Genomic DNA, 16,738 nt, shown 5'->3' with positions numbered 1-16,738 from the left:
CCCCATCTCCTACCTACTAACCTCATCCCGCCTCCTTGACCTGTCTGTCCTCCCTGGACCGACCTATCCCCTCCCTAACTCCCCACCTACACTCACCTTTACTGGCTCCATCCCCGCCTCTTTGACCAGTCTGTTTCCTCTCCACCTATCTTCTCCTCTATCCATCTTCTATCTGCCTCCCCCCTCTCCCTATTTATTTCAGAATCCCCTTCCCCTCCCCCATTTCTGAAGAAGGGTCTCGACCTGAAACATCAGCCTTCCTGCTCCTCTGATGCTGCTTGGCCTGCTGTGTTCATCCAGCTCTACACCTTGTTAGCTTATATGTAAATAGTTTGGGTTTATTCTATTTCATCTTTATGTCTTTTGTGAAATAAACTTCTATTTTATTGTTAAAACCAACTTTGCAACATTGTATGCTCATGTTTCAGTGAGACACCATCTCTTTAAAACCAAAACTATGATTTATCAAGCCAAATTTCAGTCTGGGGTTTGATTTGTATAATAACAACATCAGCTGGCATCATAGCAAAATATCTCCTCCATGTTTGCATTACCTCCAGACTCATCCATTCCAATGTTTTCCTGGCCAACCTCAACTCATCCTAAAGTTGCCAATGTCCTAACTCGCACCAAGTCTAAGTCACCTATCATCCTGTGCTCACTGATCTACAGCCCCAGGTCAGCAACCACTTCATGGTCTTGCCACCCCCAACCCACTTACCAACACTTGCATCCCTCACCTCCTCAAGCCTACAATTGCCTGACAGCTCTGCATTCCCCACCATCCCGATGTATGGATTGCTAAACAAAGAGCTAGTATTGACTCAGTGAGCCAAATGGCATCTGATTGGGCTCTAACACCTCTGTCTCTATGTCCTGCTTCCTTCAACTTTATTTCCCACAGTTGGTCACCGTGGCTTCAGCTTTCATCTGTTTTAGACCATTAGCTCTGAAATTCCATTCCCAAACATCTTCAGCTCTGCAAAACCTGGAATTCAACTCCAAGAGCTGCATTCCCACCTTGTGTCCTCCAAGGATAATGCGATTGGAACAAAAAGGTGACTTAGGACCAATTGTTCCAAAGGTTCTCTACAGTAAAATTTTCCTCTCCTCATGTCTATTGTAGACAAATTGATGGAAACCAGTTATAGAGTCATAGATACATGCAGTACAGAAACAGACCTTCAGTCTATGCCAACCAAGTTTCCCAAACTAAAACTAGTCCCACTTGCCTGCGTTTGGCCCATATCCCTGTAAACATTTCCTATTCATGTACCTATCCAAATGTCTTTTAAATGTTGTAATTGTACCAGCCTCCATCACTTCCTCTGGCAGCTCATTCCACATAAAAACCACTGTCTGTGTGAAAATTTTGCCCCGCAGGTTCTTTTTAAACTTTTCCCCTGTCGCCTTAAAAATATGCCCCCGACTTTTGAACTTCCTTACCCTAGGGAAAAGACGTTTGCTATTCACCTTATCTATGCCCCTCATGATTTTATAAACCTCTATAAGGTCAGCCTTCAGCCTCCAATGCTCCCGGGAAGCAGTGTCCAGCCTGCTTAGGCTTTCCCTATAACGCAAACCCTTCAGTGCTGGCAACATCCTTGTAAATAATTTCTGCACTCTTTCCAGTTTAACAGCATCTATACTGTAAACATTTCAGTCCACAGCCTTTATATGACTAGTAATTGTTTTTTTTTTCTATGCCATATATAAATCCTTGTTAGTTTTTTAATGATTGTGTTTATTTCCTTTCCCAAGGCCATTCCAGAGAACGATCACCATGCACAAGGACAGCACTGGACATGTTGGTTTCATCTACAAACGTGGAAAAATCACTTCCATCGTGAAAGACAGTTCTGCAGCCAGGAACGGATTATTAACTGATCACTATGTCTGTGAGATCAATGGCCAGAACATCATTGGACTGAAGGTAAGAGACAATCTACAGAACTTGAATAGTTTCACTCATCACTAATTTTACTCATAACCTGTAATAACCTTAATAGTCACAGTTCACCTAAAAACTACAACAGTTTACAGTCTGTAGTAATTCCAAGAATTGTAATATTTCCAAAATCTTTAGGAACCTTAATAACATAGCCTGACTCTGTAGTCATTCCAATAATACAACATTTGATGAGCCAATTTCCCACAGTGTTGCCCATGAGAACTCTAATCCAGATGTAGTGTTCTGATGAAGGAGGGTTGAAGGACAGGGAATAATTTGAACTGGATCATACAGATATAAGCAAGTCTCCATTTTAAAGTCAGGCCTGTGAAGCAGTGCAAATCACAGCAAAGATCTGTCTATTTATGTTTCTAGACCCCTCTGTTCCTAAAACTCATTTAAATTTTTACCATTTATTTCATAATGCCTCTCCTCTTTCTCCGTTTCAGACTGTCTGTCACTTTGGCATCATATTTGACCCTGTGATAAATTCTGATCAGTTTTCCATGCCATCATTAAAGTAACCTACTTTCAGCTCCGTACCATCATCTCATTCAGTCCCTGCCTCAGCTCATCTGCTGCTGAGAGCCTTATCCAAGCCAAGCTAGCATCACCTTGCCTCTCCTGACCTCTATAATTACTCCATCTGCACAACCCTCTGAAATCTTTGCACTATTTGAATCCTGACCAGTTCATTATTCATGATTTTAACCCCCGCCAATTGGTGGCTCTACTTGCACCCAACTAGGTATCAAGATCTCCGAAACAAAACCCCTGCATCTCTCTCCCTCACTTTCCCTTTAAAACCTCTCAAAATCTCTTTGACCCAACTTTTGGTCATCTCCAAAAGTAGTTGAGTTTCAAATTTTGCTATCTAATATAATGCCTTTGAAAGTTTTATTATGTTTTTTAGGCAATTCCACAATATCATTTTGTAATTCTCATCCAATCAAGGCACATCCACAAAATGCAGATGAAAAACAACAGAAAAAAAAACAAAGCTGATTTTTCCACAACCACAAAAGAATAATTAAAATCAAAGTGGCCATGTCTGCCTTCAGATACTGGTAATTGTTTTCAAACTGGAATTTCTGTTTCTTCTAAGAATTCACCCTTGATTGTGTCAACGCATTCCTGGCTGAAATGGGATGAAGCCAATGAGATGTTGACAGGGATAGTAGGAACTGCAGATGCTGGAGAATCCGAGACAACAAGGGGCAGGGCTGGATGAACACAGCAGGCCAAGCAGCATCATAGGAGCAGAGATGTTGACAGGGTTTTGGCTCATTGTTAAGGATAATTTGACCTAGTTGCTCCATTTTACTGACGACTGGTCAGAATCAAAGATGCTGTCTCCTTTTCCTCTTCTCTTCTGCAAGCCCCTCCCACCCTGCTTCAGGTCTAGTTGCTAAGGAATTTGAGAGAGAGAGTGATGGTGTGGGGTAGTTCTGTCCCTCAACTCTGTTTTGTTGCCTCAAAATGATCTACTGTTAGAGATTTTTCTCTTTTCCTTTGGTGCGTGTTGTGATTTGTTTTATTTTGACAAACACCAAAAAGCTGGACTTATCAAGTAAAATTCCGAAAATATTGTGCATCCCCAGAAGCCATAGAGTTCTCCTTTGCCATCTTAACGATAAGCAGTGGACAATTTTTCAATGCTTCTCAATGGAGACAAGTCCCTGTATTTACAGTCTTCATTGCTACTTGGCCTGACACATTTTATACTCTGTGTTTATGTCAAGCTGCATTTTTCTAAGCTTCTAAGTTCAGCTTAGATGCCCAAGTCCACAGCATACACAGAAACAGTAATACACAGCACAGAGTGCCAGATTCTATAGTAATTACAGATTAAATAAAATTTAACAAATGACAGCATGTCACACACAAGCGAAGATGATGTAAAACAGCTAACTTGCTCACTTAGAATGGCTTCTTCGAGTCTGTTAATTGTCATAGTAGCCCTATCTTTAACAAAAACAGAAGTTACTGAGGAAGGGTCACCGGACCCAAAACGTTAACTGACTTTTCCTCACAGATGCCGCTAGACCTGTTGAGCTTTTCCAGGAACTTCTGTTTTTGTTCCTGATTTACAACATTCGGAGTTCTTTTGGTTTTTATTTAACCTTATCTTTAAGTTCAGATTTCCTGTATCTTCAATATTATGATTCTGTTCCTGTAATAACCGCAGTTTTCCTTGACTAAACCATTGCCTGCAACAACAGTAATAGGAAACTTGCATTACCGGTTGCAACACACTGATTTGGCAGCTCTGCCCTCGGATACCAGTCACTGTTGTTGCTGTTTCACTCGTACTTTCTGCTTCTTTCACCAGGTGGTGCTGTGATGCACCAACATGGGCTGCTGTTTCCCCTTTGACTCTCTGCTCTAACATGTAGCCTGACTGGATCTTTCAGTCAATATATACCAATGACTCATACATCCTGTTTTGTCACTGAATAATATTTTCTATGGCACTGGAAGGACTGCTGAGCCATGTTCTGAGAATGATTTCTAAAAGGATCATTGTAAGTCTAAATAGAAGGGGCTGATCACGTGGAATTCAGGAGTTGTGCTAAAGGTGACATCTAGTGTCCATGTTTGAATATCTTAGCCAAACAAATGAAAAAAGTCCCTTTTCAAACACTGATAGAAAGGGCTACTTGGTTGATTAATAACTACTTGAGTGTGGTGATCTGAACTGAGAAGTAATGATCATAAGTAATGATTTAACATGTAAAAGGTGAACAAATCTTTGGTAGTGACAGAGTGTGTCAAAATGGTTAGGTGGATGGTAAACTTGATTTTAATGAGGGAGTTCCAGGATTTTAACAGAATAAACAGTGATATATTTTCACCTCATTATCGTGAGAGGCTTGTTATTCGCAGTGTATTTCTAGCCTCTGACCAGCTCTTGTAGCCACTGTATTTATATGATAAGTTCAGTTGAGTTTCTGGTCAATGGAAACGCCCAGGATATTGACAGTGGGGGATTCAGTGATGGCAACCCCATTGAATGTCAAGGGACAATGGTTAGATTCTGTTTTGTTGCAGATGGCCATTGCCTGGCATTTGTGTGATATGAACATTAGTTAGCACTTTTCAGGCCAAACCCAACAAAGATTGACCAGTTGCTCACTGATGTACTATTTCCAAAAGCTTACTTTTGAATTTATCCAGTTCAAATGTAAGTTGTGTTCTCCAGTTCGACAGTTCTGGACCAGGTCTGAAGGTTTGTCACCGTAATTATGCAGCAATCCTATTAACCTCCACCTTCTCTTTTAGTGAGAAGATGTTCATTTAATTGTTCCTCATAATCGCTCCATCCCCACAATCATTCTGATTTCTGTACCTGTATCCTATCAGTACCTGTAATTTACAAAGTGAAGAGGTACGCTGAATATTTATTACACTTGAGCCTTTATGTTCATAGTTATTTCTCCATTTACAGGACTCACAGGTCGGTGATATCCTGGCCGCTGCTGGGAGTGCAGTCACCATTACTGTCATGCCGAGTATCATCTATGAGCACATGGTGAAGAGGTTAGTAAGCAAATAAGGAGCGTGTGGTGCTGTGGCAGCGTTCAGACAGTTATAATGATAGTATGATGGCAATCACCAATGCTAACTGACCTACACTGGTCTTCACTCTGCTGCAGGGGAGGATGGTGGAGTGCTAATGTCACTGGACTAATAACCCAGAACTCCAGGCTAATGTGCCGGGGACATGGGTTCAAATCCCACCATGGCAGATGGTGACATTTAAATTCAATAGAAACTTGGAATTAAAAAATGCTAGAACCACAGAGCATGGAAACAGACCCTTCGGTCCAACTCATCCATGCTGACCAGACATCCCAATCTGACTTAGTCCCATTTGCCAGAATTTGGCCCATATCCCTCTAAACCCTTTCTATTCATATACCTACCCAGATGCCTTTTAAATGTTGTAACTGTACCCGCCTCCACCACCATTGCAATCCCATGGTGCAGTAAGTGAAGATTGACGAGAAGCCAGAATTATCTTTAACTGCCTGGACCCTAAATTCTGGAATTCCTGACTCAAATTAGCTCACGCTTGTCTTTTACTCTGGTAAAACCTGACTTTGATGCTTGGTCACCTGTCTTAATCTCTTTTCTCTTGTAGCATGGTGTCAGTTTTTGTCTGATTTCCACTCCTGTGAAGTACCTCAAAACATTTTACTACCTTTTAATGGTGCTATATAAATGTAAGTTATTGTAATGTTGCTCTGACCTGATCCCACCTTTGATCTTCCTGCAGGATGTCTTCGGGCCTTGTGTCCCAGATGGATCACTCCACTCCAGAGGTGTAAGATGATATTCACCAAATAATTTACAATATCGATCCAACGTAGAATCCTCCAGGCTGGGATCTTGCCTCATTTAAGCAGACGGGTTCCAGCTCTGCTTTCTTCTCATGTGTATGTTTTGCTGATTTGGCAATTCCTCACAGGGTTTGCATTGTTCCACATTTGCTCTCTGTTTATTATATCAGTCCCTATCAATAACCCCACGCATTCCCCCCCCATGTTAAAATATTCTTGGGTTGAACTCTTAATGAATGTGCTATAGATTGATGTAATTGTAAATCATTAATCCTTTAAGCTTCCATATAGTATCATTGCTGTGGGCACTGGTTAGCGAATAAAGTCATGGATTGAGAGTCTTTAAAGATTCTAAATAATTTTGGGAATTCTATGCAACAAAATGGGATGTGGCATATTGTGAAACAGCGCATGCAAATTAGACCCCAACCAATGATGTGCTGGCTACAAGTAGTGGCTAATGTCACTAGGCTAGTAATCTAGAAGTCCAGGCTATGCTGTAGGGACATGGGTTCAAATCCCACCACGGCAGTTGGTGGAATGTAAATTCAGTGAATAACTCTGGAGTTGAAAGCTAGTCTCAGTAACTGTGACCATTAAACTAATACCAATTGTGGTTAAAAAACCATTTGGTTCATTAATGTCCTTTAGGAAAAGCAATTTAACATCCTTACCCAGTTTGGCTTATATGTAGCTCCAGACCCACAATAGTGGCCCAGCATCCTACTCAGTGTAAAAGAAATTAGGACTGTTTGGGCATCAATCTTGCCCACAGCCCACATCCGGTCACACTGGCCAGAGCCCAGCTATTGGTCAGGTTCATTGGCCAGAGCCCAGATATAGGTCAGGGTCAAATGAGCTGAAGCCCAGTTATTGACCAATGGGAGAGGGGATGAGAATGGAAATTTATTAATAAGGGTCCACGTCAAACACTATCAGTTCCTGAAAAATAAGCTTCTGTTGTGAGAATGAACTGAATAAAATGGAGAAATTAAAATCAATCACCACAAAGCTGGAGATGCCAGGATTAAAATACCCCCCACCCCATTGTAAGTATCAAGCAGATGCTCGTGGGTTAAAGGTGAAACTCCATTGGTGTCATGAATTCAGACAGATGGAAACATAAGTAGATGTGAACTCCTGTGACTACCACTCCCTGCTGGAATTAATTCATGGGAGAATCATTTGGGAGTGTGAATGGGTTAAATTTCTTCTGATGGAATCCTTCCAGCAAGTTTAAGGTATTCTTCAAAGATTATAGTTTGTAAAATCCCATCTTCCCCCACCTCCCCCCCCCAAAAAAAGCACCTAGATTTTACACTGTTCTCAGTTCTGCAACTAGAGGGAATAACTTGCAACTCTTGCAACACAACATAGCTCAACAAATTTTTTGTTTTTATTCTGTGCCTTGAAATTGCTGTCTGTGGGGCTAAATGAGGATACGGAGATGAGTGCAGACATGAGTGAATTGAGGCCAATGTTTCATCATATCTAAATATTCTACAGACTCAAATGGGGATAAATTAACAAAAGTGAAGTATTGATGCTGCAGATCTAAAATAGAAAGTGGAGAAACTCAGCAGATCTGGCTGTGGAAAGAGAAACCACTTACCTTTTGAGTCCAGTATGACTGTGTTCTTTGGAACTAAAGAGAGAGATATATGGTGAGCTTTATACTGCTGGAAGAGTGGGGAGTCAGTTGGAACAAAAAGGAAAAACCTATCTGGTTCACTAATGCCCTTCAGGGAAGGAAATCTGGTTTCCTTACCTGGTCTGGGCTACACGTGACTCCAGATTCTCCGCAACATGGTTGACTGCTGTCTGGGCAACTAGGTTTGGGCAATAAGTGTTGGCCCAGTCAGTGACACCCTTATCCCATGAATGAATAAACAAAAAATTCCTTTTGGAGTGCAAGCATGGGAGAGGACAGGGAAATTTGTTTAGTGGTGGCATCCTGCTGGAGGCGGCAGAAATGGTGGACAATGGTCTACTGAAGATGGAGGCTGTTGCAGTGGAAAGTGAGGACAAGGAGAATCCTATCATCCTCCTGGAGGGAGGGCACAGGGTGAGGGCAGAAGGGGTTGAGGGTCCTGTCAATCATAAAGAATTTGGGGGTTAGGGACGGGTGGTGCAAAAGAGGAAACCTCTGGAAAGGACACTCAGAAATGCCATTGTCAGAACAGAAATGATGGGAATGAAGAATGGAACAGAGTCCAGGCAGGTCTGCCTTATGAGCAAGTGTAGTTGAGGCAGCTGTGGGGTTAAATTAAACCTGGAAAGTGATGCAGCAATGGCAAAACGATTGGCCATTTACACTCTGACTTCTTTTTCTGTTGATAGTGACTCGCTCCAGCACTAAACCAATTTTAGCCCCAAATTCTCAGTCCTGGGTTTGTAACACTGTCACTCTTTGTGATTTAAGTTAATCTTACAGCATTATTTCAATTACCTTATGATCTTCAAATGCAACCTGATAAAATTACATTCATTAAAATTGCTTCATGCTGCACAAACCATAGGCGAGTTTTGCTTTTGACTGTAGCTGTGGTCAACTGAAGTCAACAACAACCAGCATTTATATAGCACTTTAAATATAAAACATCCCATAATGATGCCGCAGGAATGTTCACAAACAAAATTCGACAGAGAGCCACACAAGAGAATAACAGGGATCTGATCCAATGTTTCACTTAAAACAGCAGATTTGAAGGTGAGGTGGGAGGTTTAAGGGGTGGCCATTCCTGAGTTTGGGGTCTAGGTGGCTGAAAACATGGCCATCATGATGGCCAAAGGTAGTGAAGAGGTTCACGAGGCAAGACCCAATTTATACCAAGGCCCAAGCACAAAACAGTGGAGGGAATAAAAATATCTCTCATTCTACCCATCCCCCAACTGGGACCAAAGTACGAACCTTGGGGACTGAGGTCCTTATTTGGGAAGCAAGGTCTCTAATGTTCCAATGTGACATTTAGGACATTTTTATTTTAGTGCTCTCCTGGAGGGAGGGGCCGAGGGGATCATCAGCTAATTAGTGCCCACAACATCCTGGTGGTCTGAACTGCTTGGTACAACTTCCCATATTTGGATGAAGGGTTCACAGCTAAGGACCCATCATCCCCTCCCCCATCACACCCATTAGTATGGGAGTAATGCCATTAATTGGTCCAAATTGCCTGTGTGAGGTGTAGTTCTTGTTTCTTCACAGTCAGCGTGGTGGCCTCCAAGGTTACCCGGAGTCCTTGAGGCTGTGGAGTTGGGAATTCAATCCCTTTGTTTGGCTCAATCACAAGCTGCAAATTCTGGAAGTGGAGCCCAGAACTCGGCCCAATTATCAGCATTTTTACTGTGGTTGTGTGAGTTTAGATAGGAACTAGAGTCATTAACTTGCTGGAAGACACATTTTGCAATGCTAGTAATTTTCAATCAATATTTTGAGTTCCTGACTTTCCTTGCAGAGATTACAGAATGTGCCCAGAGTTTAAATGTTTTATTTCAAGTATAGTTCACCCTGATGGCTACAGCAACGGTGGTATAAGAAATCAACAGAACACAGAATGAAGTGCTTTACTTATTTGCCAAACACCAATGGGTTCAGTTGCAGTTTGGGTGTCTGGGTGATCCCTAGCAAGTGTCAACACACACACGCACACACACACACGATTTGAACATGGTCACACACATAAAACAGACATAATTGGGCTGATAGGTTTCTGGTCAGTCAGCTGAGCTCTAATGCATGATTCTTCCCTGGGTTTGATACCCAGTGAAAATGATGAATTTCAGCTCACCAGGGGAGGGAGAGGCATGGTTTATGTGGAAATAGAACAATGAAACCATCCCAAGTCAACAACAAAAACACTGTCATCTCCAAGCTACGGCCTGTGCCAGAATCTGATGTGTATTGCTATTTCTTCATGATGAATGGATTCAACATGCCATTTCCCAGCACCATCACCATTAGTATGTCCAACACATCAAGAAGGCATCCTGCCTCCAAAACTTACTTTGCGAGGTAACATGAAAATGAACAGTAAATGCCAACCTTAACAGCAATGCCCAAGACTTAAGAATTAATTAAGAGATGCTAGAGATGAAATATAAAAGAAAGTCCCTTGTCCTACCTTAAATAGTAAAGACATAACAGCAAAATACTGTGGATGCTGGAAATCTGAAACAAATGCAGAACTCTGGAGAAACTCAGCAGCTGTGAACAGAAACAGAGTTAACATTGTGAATCTAGTGTGACTCTTCTTGAGAACTCATGAATTCTGAATTGGGGTTGGATAGGGTTCTGAAGAAAATCTTTATTAGACCTGAACCATTAACTCTGTTTCTGTCTCCACAGATGCTGCCAGACCTGCTGAGTTTCTCCAGCATTCTCTCTGCTTGTCTGAAGTAGCAATGAATTGACTTTAGGAACAGCTCTCTTCTGACATTTAAATGGAATGGTTCAGAACATTCTACACCCAATGAACACTACTCACTTGTACAGAATGACTTTCACAGTAAAATACATAGTCTATTGTGGCTGAACAGATAATCAGTCCTAAACACATCCAAATGAACCTGAATTCATTCATATTCTCTGGACTGATTTGATATTTTGCTCTCTTGCTTAAAATAAATGCTCTACTATTTAAGATTTTTAATAAAAGGACTGATGACCCAGTGCTGCCTCCCCACCCCCACCTCTCTCCAGCACTGTGGTCCAGTTTGGGCCATTCAATCAGCTGAAGATAAGCTGATCATATAACACCCACTCCCTCCCTCCTAAACCCCAGAGAGTGAACTATCCTTCAAGCATCATGCAGCACTGATACGGATTCATTCTTCTCCTTGCTTATCCCCAGAAACTTGTGCCAATGTGACTGCTTTAGCAGTTAAGCTAGCATAGGGTTGAAGATGGGCCTCTTTCTATTAATCTTTGCATAGTTAAGCGTTTGTTTTTGACCAGCACAGATACAATGGGCTGAAGGACATTGTTGTGTGCTGTAGATCTCTATGACATTGGGAGACATGGGGTCACTGAATATTGGGAGAGTTGTCCTCGAGGTTTTTTAAAAACATTAAGCTTAGTGCCATTTTGAAGGGTAGGTGATCTGCTGAATGTTGACTGTACTATGTTCCTTGAAAGAATGAGGAGGTGATGGCCTAGTAGTATTATTACTGGACCTATTAATCCAGAAACTCAGTGAATGTCCTGGGGACCCGGGTTCAAATCCCACCACAGCAGGTCATGAAATTTGAAGTCAATAAAATAAAAAAATCTGGAATTAAGAATCAACTGCTGACTTCGAAACCATTACCAATTGTTAGAAAAACCCATTTGGTTCACAAATGTCCTTTCGGGAAGGAAACTGCCATCCTTATCTGGTTTGGATTACATGTGACTCCAGACCCACAATGTGATTGACTCTCAATCGCCCTCTGAAATGGCAATCCATTCAATTGTATCAATCGCTACCAAGTCTCAAAGACATGAAACTAGATGGACCATCTGGCATTGAACTAGGTACCAGAAAAGATGGCCGAAACAGCCCTGTCGACCCTGCAAAGTCTTCCTTACTAACATTTGGAGGCTAGTGCCAACATTGGGAGAGATGTCTCACAGACACCTCAGAGGATAGCCAGATATGGTCACGGTACAGTGGTATACAGTGGGAGAGAGTTGCCCCCACAGCGCTCAGCATTGACTCCGGACCCCATGTCTCATGGCTTCAGGTTAAACATGGGCAAGGAAACCTCCTGCTGATTACCATATACTGTCCTCCCTTGGCTGGTGAATTGGTACTCCTCAATGTTGAGCAACACTTGGAGGAAGCACCCGCGGATGGCAAGGACACAAAATGTACTCTGGGTGGGGGATTTCAATGTCCACCACCAAGAGTGGCTCAGCAGCAGTACTACTGATCGAGCTGGTCGGGTCCTAAAGGACATAGCTGCTAGACTGGGTCTGCGGCAGGGGGTGAGGGAACCAACAAGAGGGAAAAACATACCTTGACCTCATCCTTACCAAACTGCCAGCTGCAGTTGCATCTGTCCATGACAGTATCGGTAAGCGTGACCATTGCACAGTCCTTGTGGAGATGAAGTATACTCTCCATGGTATTGTGTGGCATTATCGCCGTCCTAAATGGGACAGATTGCGAACACATCTAGCAACCCAAGACTGGGCATCCATGAGGCACTGTGGTATCAACAGCAGCAGAATTATACTCGAACACAATCTGTAATCTCATGGCCCAGCATATCCCCCACTCAACCATTACGATCAAGCCAGGGAACCAACCCTGGTTCAATACAGTGTGTAGGAGGGCATGCCAGGAGCAGCACCATTCGTACCTAAAAACGAGGTGTCAAACTGGTAAAGCCACCAAACTTGCATACCAAACAGCATAAGCAACAAGTGATAGACAAAGCTAAGCGATCCCACAACCAATGGACTAGATCTAAGCTCTGAAGTCCTGTCACATCCAGTCGTGAATGGTGGTGGACAATTAAACTCACTGGAGGAGGAGGCTCCACAAATATCCCCATCCTCAATGATGCAAGAGCCCAGCCCATCAGTGCAAAAGATAAGGCTGAAGAATTCGCAGCAATCTTCAGCCAGAAGTGCCAAGTGGATGATCCATCTCGGTCTTCTCCAATAGTCCTCAGCATTACAGTGACCAGTCTTCAGCTAATTCGATTCAGTCCACGTGATATCAAGAAATGATTGGCGACACTGAATACTGCAAAGGCTATGGGCCCTGACAACATTCTGGCAATAGTACTGAAGACTTGTGCTCCAGAACTTGCCGCTTCCCTAGCCAAGATGTTCCAATACAATTACGACACTGGCATCTACCCGGCCATGTGGAAACTTGCCCAGGTATGTCCTGTACATAAAAAGTAGGACAAATCCAACACGGTCAATTACTGCCCCATCAGTCTACTCTCGATCATCAGTAAAGTGATGGAAGGTGTCATCAACAGTGCTATCACACAGCACTTGCTCAGCAATAACCTGCTCAGTGATGCTCAGTTTGGGTTCTGCCAGGGCCACTCAGCTCCTGACCTCATTACAGCCTTGGTTCAAACATGGACAAAACAGCTGAATTCCAGAGGTGAGGTGAGAGTGACAGCCCTTGATATCAAGGCTGCATTTGACCGAGTATGGCATCAAGGAGCCCAAGCAAAACTGGAATCAATGGGTATTGGGGACAAACTTTTCACTGGTTAGAGACATACCTGATACATAGGAAGATGTTGTGGTTGTTGTAGGTTAGTCATCTCAGCTCCAGGACATCTCTGCAGGAGTTCCTCAGGGTAGTGTCCTCAGCTCAACCATCTTCAGCTGCTTTATCAATGACCTTCCCTCCATCATAAGGTCAGAAGTGGGGATGTTCACCAATGATTGCACAATGTTCAGCACCATTCGCGACTCCTCAGATACTGAAGCAGTCAGTGTTCAAATGCAACAAGATCTGGACAATATCCAGGCTTGGGCTGACAAGTGGCAAGTAATATTCGTGTCACATAAATGCCAGGCTATGACTATCACCAATAAGAGACAATCTAACCACTACCCCTTGATATTCAATGATATTATGATCACTAAATACCCCATAATCAATATCTTGGGGGTTACCATTGATCAGGAACTCAAGGACTTGTCACAAGAACACAGCCACTACAAGAGCGAGTCAGAGACTAGGAATATACCTCCTGACTCCCCAAAGCCTGTCCACCTTCTGAAAGGCACAAGTCAGGAGTGCGATGGAATACTCCCCACTTGCCTGGATGAGTGCAGCCCCAACAACACTCAAGAAGCTTGACACCATCCAGGACAAAGCAGCCCGCTTGATTGGTACTACATCCACAAGCATCCACTCCCTCCAACACCGATGCTCAGTAACAGCAGTGTGTACTAACTACAAGATGCACTGCAGAAATTCACCAAAGATCCTCAGACAGCACCTTCCAAACCTACGACCACTTCCATCTAGAAGGACAATTGCAGCATCATCATCTTCAAATTCCCCTCCAAGCTTCTCATCATCCTGACTTGGAAATATATTGCTGTTCCTTCACTGTCGCCGGGTCAATGTCCTGGAATTCCCTCCCTAATGGCATTGTGGGTCAACCCACAGTAGGAGGACTGTAGTGGTTCAAGAAGGCAGCTCACCACCACCTTCTCAAGGGCAACTAGGGACGGGCAATAAATACTGGCCCAGGCAGTAACACCCACATCCCATAAATGAATTTTAAAAATGTGGACAATAATATGCTGAAATACATTCTCAGTTATGAAAATGTGATTATATGTGGAGGGTTTGCAGACAGATAAAATGAATTAACTAGTCTCAGTTCAAACCCATTCCAAACTGATTTGATGACACCAGCAAACTTAGACTGATTATAAAGGAACTTTGGAATGGGAAGAAGGCTATTCAGCCCCTTCATTCAATTAAATCATGCTTGCACTGTCTTTCAGGCACATTTACTTGTCTTGGCTCCATATCCTTCAAAACTCTTCCCTAACAAGAATGCCAATCTCACTAGTGAAAGCTTCAACTGCTCCCAGAATCAAGCCTTTGGGGAAAAGTTCCAGAGCTCGACTCGACTCTACCTGCGTGTGAAAACTGTTTCCTGATTTCACTCTTAAATTATTTGTTTCTAAATATAATTTGGTGCCACCTTGCTCCTGATTCCTGCAACAGAGGAAATAGTTTCTCCCCGTTAACACTATGAGGTTTGAATTTGAATGTTGCTGAAAGGAGATATGTTGCTGAAGGTTACTGTCTTGCCTAAATATCAATTGTGATCATTTCAAATTTGACACTTTTGAATGTATCTGGACAAGTACGAGACAAAAAGAAAACTGACAGCATGTCTCTCTTATTAACATTATTCAGATAACTTAGTTATTTTAAACATTTTAACAGATCATTCCTCAATCTTCAAAAACTTAAGGGAAGACAAACCCAGTCTATGCAACCTGACTCTGGAATTTAACCCTTTAAACCCTGGTAAGAGACCAATAGGAAAATGAGTTTGGCAAGTCTCCTGATGTCACTAATCCAGCCTGAATGGCAATCAGAATGAAAGAGGTAGCAGGGTGATTGTGGTACTAGCAAAACTTGTAGCAGTAATGAGGCACACTATAGGGAGGAATCTAATCTGCCTATCAGCACAAAGTTGGCAAATTTCTCTCAGTGTTTACCTCTCAATTTTGTGTCAGAAATGCAAATAATGAACCTTCCCACTTTGATCAGTGCAAACAAAGAAAGTTGCAAAAGAGAAACATAAATAAATAAACAGCCATGTGAGTACAACATAAAAGGGGAAACACTGGACAAGCTGAGTGCTGTATTTACTGAAACCGTACAGTGATTCTTACAGACACTTGCGGCTGGTGGGGCAGTTACAAGCAATAGTTGAACATCAGCAAGAGCTCAGGGTGAATGAGAACTGAGGCAACCCCTGCAAATTGAAAAGTCATTACACTTAGTACATTTTATTTTGCATCTAGTGGAGTGAAAGCAGCATTTTGTAACTGTGCAGCTGATGGAAATGTAAAAAAAAGTTTAATACTTTGCCTTTAAGTAACTTTAACACCAACATGGAGATTTTAAGAGCTGTGGAAATAGTCCCAGAAGTATCTGAAACATCATATTTTTCAGCCATGCAATGCAGTGCAAAGTTCCAGCTTCCGAACTGGCTCAACTGTGTGGGTTATTTGTATAGTTTCCTACATCTGTGTATTGATGAGTTATTGATGGTAGTGCAAACAGCTGGGGGGCTACAGATACAACTTTGGGTCTCCCTGTGAAGGGATATAGGAGGGATAGGGGTCTGTGTTGGGTGGAGGTGGGGGTGGATGAGGGTTGAAGGAGTGCAACTGGAATGGTAAGGGGGTGGAGTAAGTTGGGGTGAGGGCATTGGGGTGAGGGAATGGGAGTATGGAGTGGTGGGGAGGTGGAATAGGGGTGGCAAGGGGATGGTGTTGCAGTTTTTAGTAGGTGAGGGTGAGGGGTTTGGGGTGATGCAGTGGGAATGAGGGGTACAGGGTGGGAATTAGGTGTTATGGGGTGGAGATGGAGTGAGTGAGGGGGAGGGGCTGGGGGGGTGAGGGTGTTAAGGGGGTGGGGACGGCAGTTAGAGCGAGTGGATGAGAGACTGTGGGTGGAGAAAGTGGGGGTGGGGAGTAATGGGGAGAGGAGGTGATGGGTGAGAGGGTGAGGGGATGGTATGGGTGATGGGGTGATGGGGTGAGGGGATGGTATGGGTGATGGGGTGAGGAGGTGGGGGTGTGGGGCGGTGAGGTGAGGGTGTGATGGGGTGTCGGGATGGTATGGGTGATGGGGAGAGGAGGTGGGGGTGTGGGGCGGTGAGGTGAGGGATTGATGGGGTGAGGTGATGGGGTGTGGGAATGGTATGGGTGATGGGATGAGGAGGTGGG

The 16,738-nt window shown here is 43.1% G+C and overlaps 1 protein-coding gene across 3 annotated transcripts in view; it reads left to right on the top strand.

Moving 5' to 3' along the window:
• Positions 1–6,635, top strand: part of LOC109926065 (syntenin-1-like) — a 32,408-nt gene extending 25,773 nt beyond the window's left edge. For all 3 annotated transcript variants that reach the window (XM_048608230.1, XM_048608229.1, XM_048608228.1), the window contains exons 7-9: positions 1,762–1,933; positions 5,400–5,491; positions 6,231–6,635. In XM_048608230.1, the coding sequence (XP_048464187.1) occupies positions 1,762–1,933; positions 5,400–5,491; positions 6,231–6,282 (316 nt within the window). In that variant the 3' untranslated portion in view covers positions 6,283–6,635. The remainder of the gene's footprint in view (positions 1–1,761; positions 1,934–5,399; positions 5,492–6,230) is intronic.
• The last annotated feature ends 10,103 nt before the right edge of the window (positions 6,636–16,738 follow it).

Source organism: Rhincodon typus, chromosome 19 (genome assembly GCF_021869965.1).
Source record: "Rhincodon typus isolate 14 chromosome 19, sRhiTyp1.1, whole genome shotgun sequence".
Taxonomy (NCBI): domain Eukaryota; kingdom Metazoa; phylum Chordata; class Chondrichthyes; order Orectolobiformes; family Rhincodontidae; genus Rhincodon; species Rhincodon typus.
This window is presented reverse-complemented; position numbering and strand designations above follow the sequence as displayed.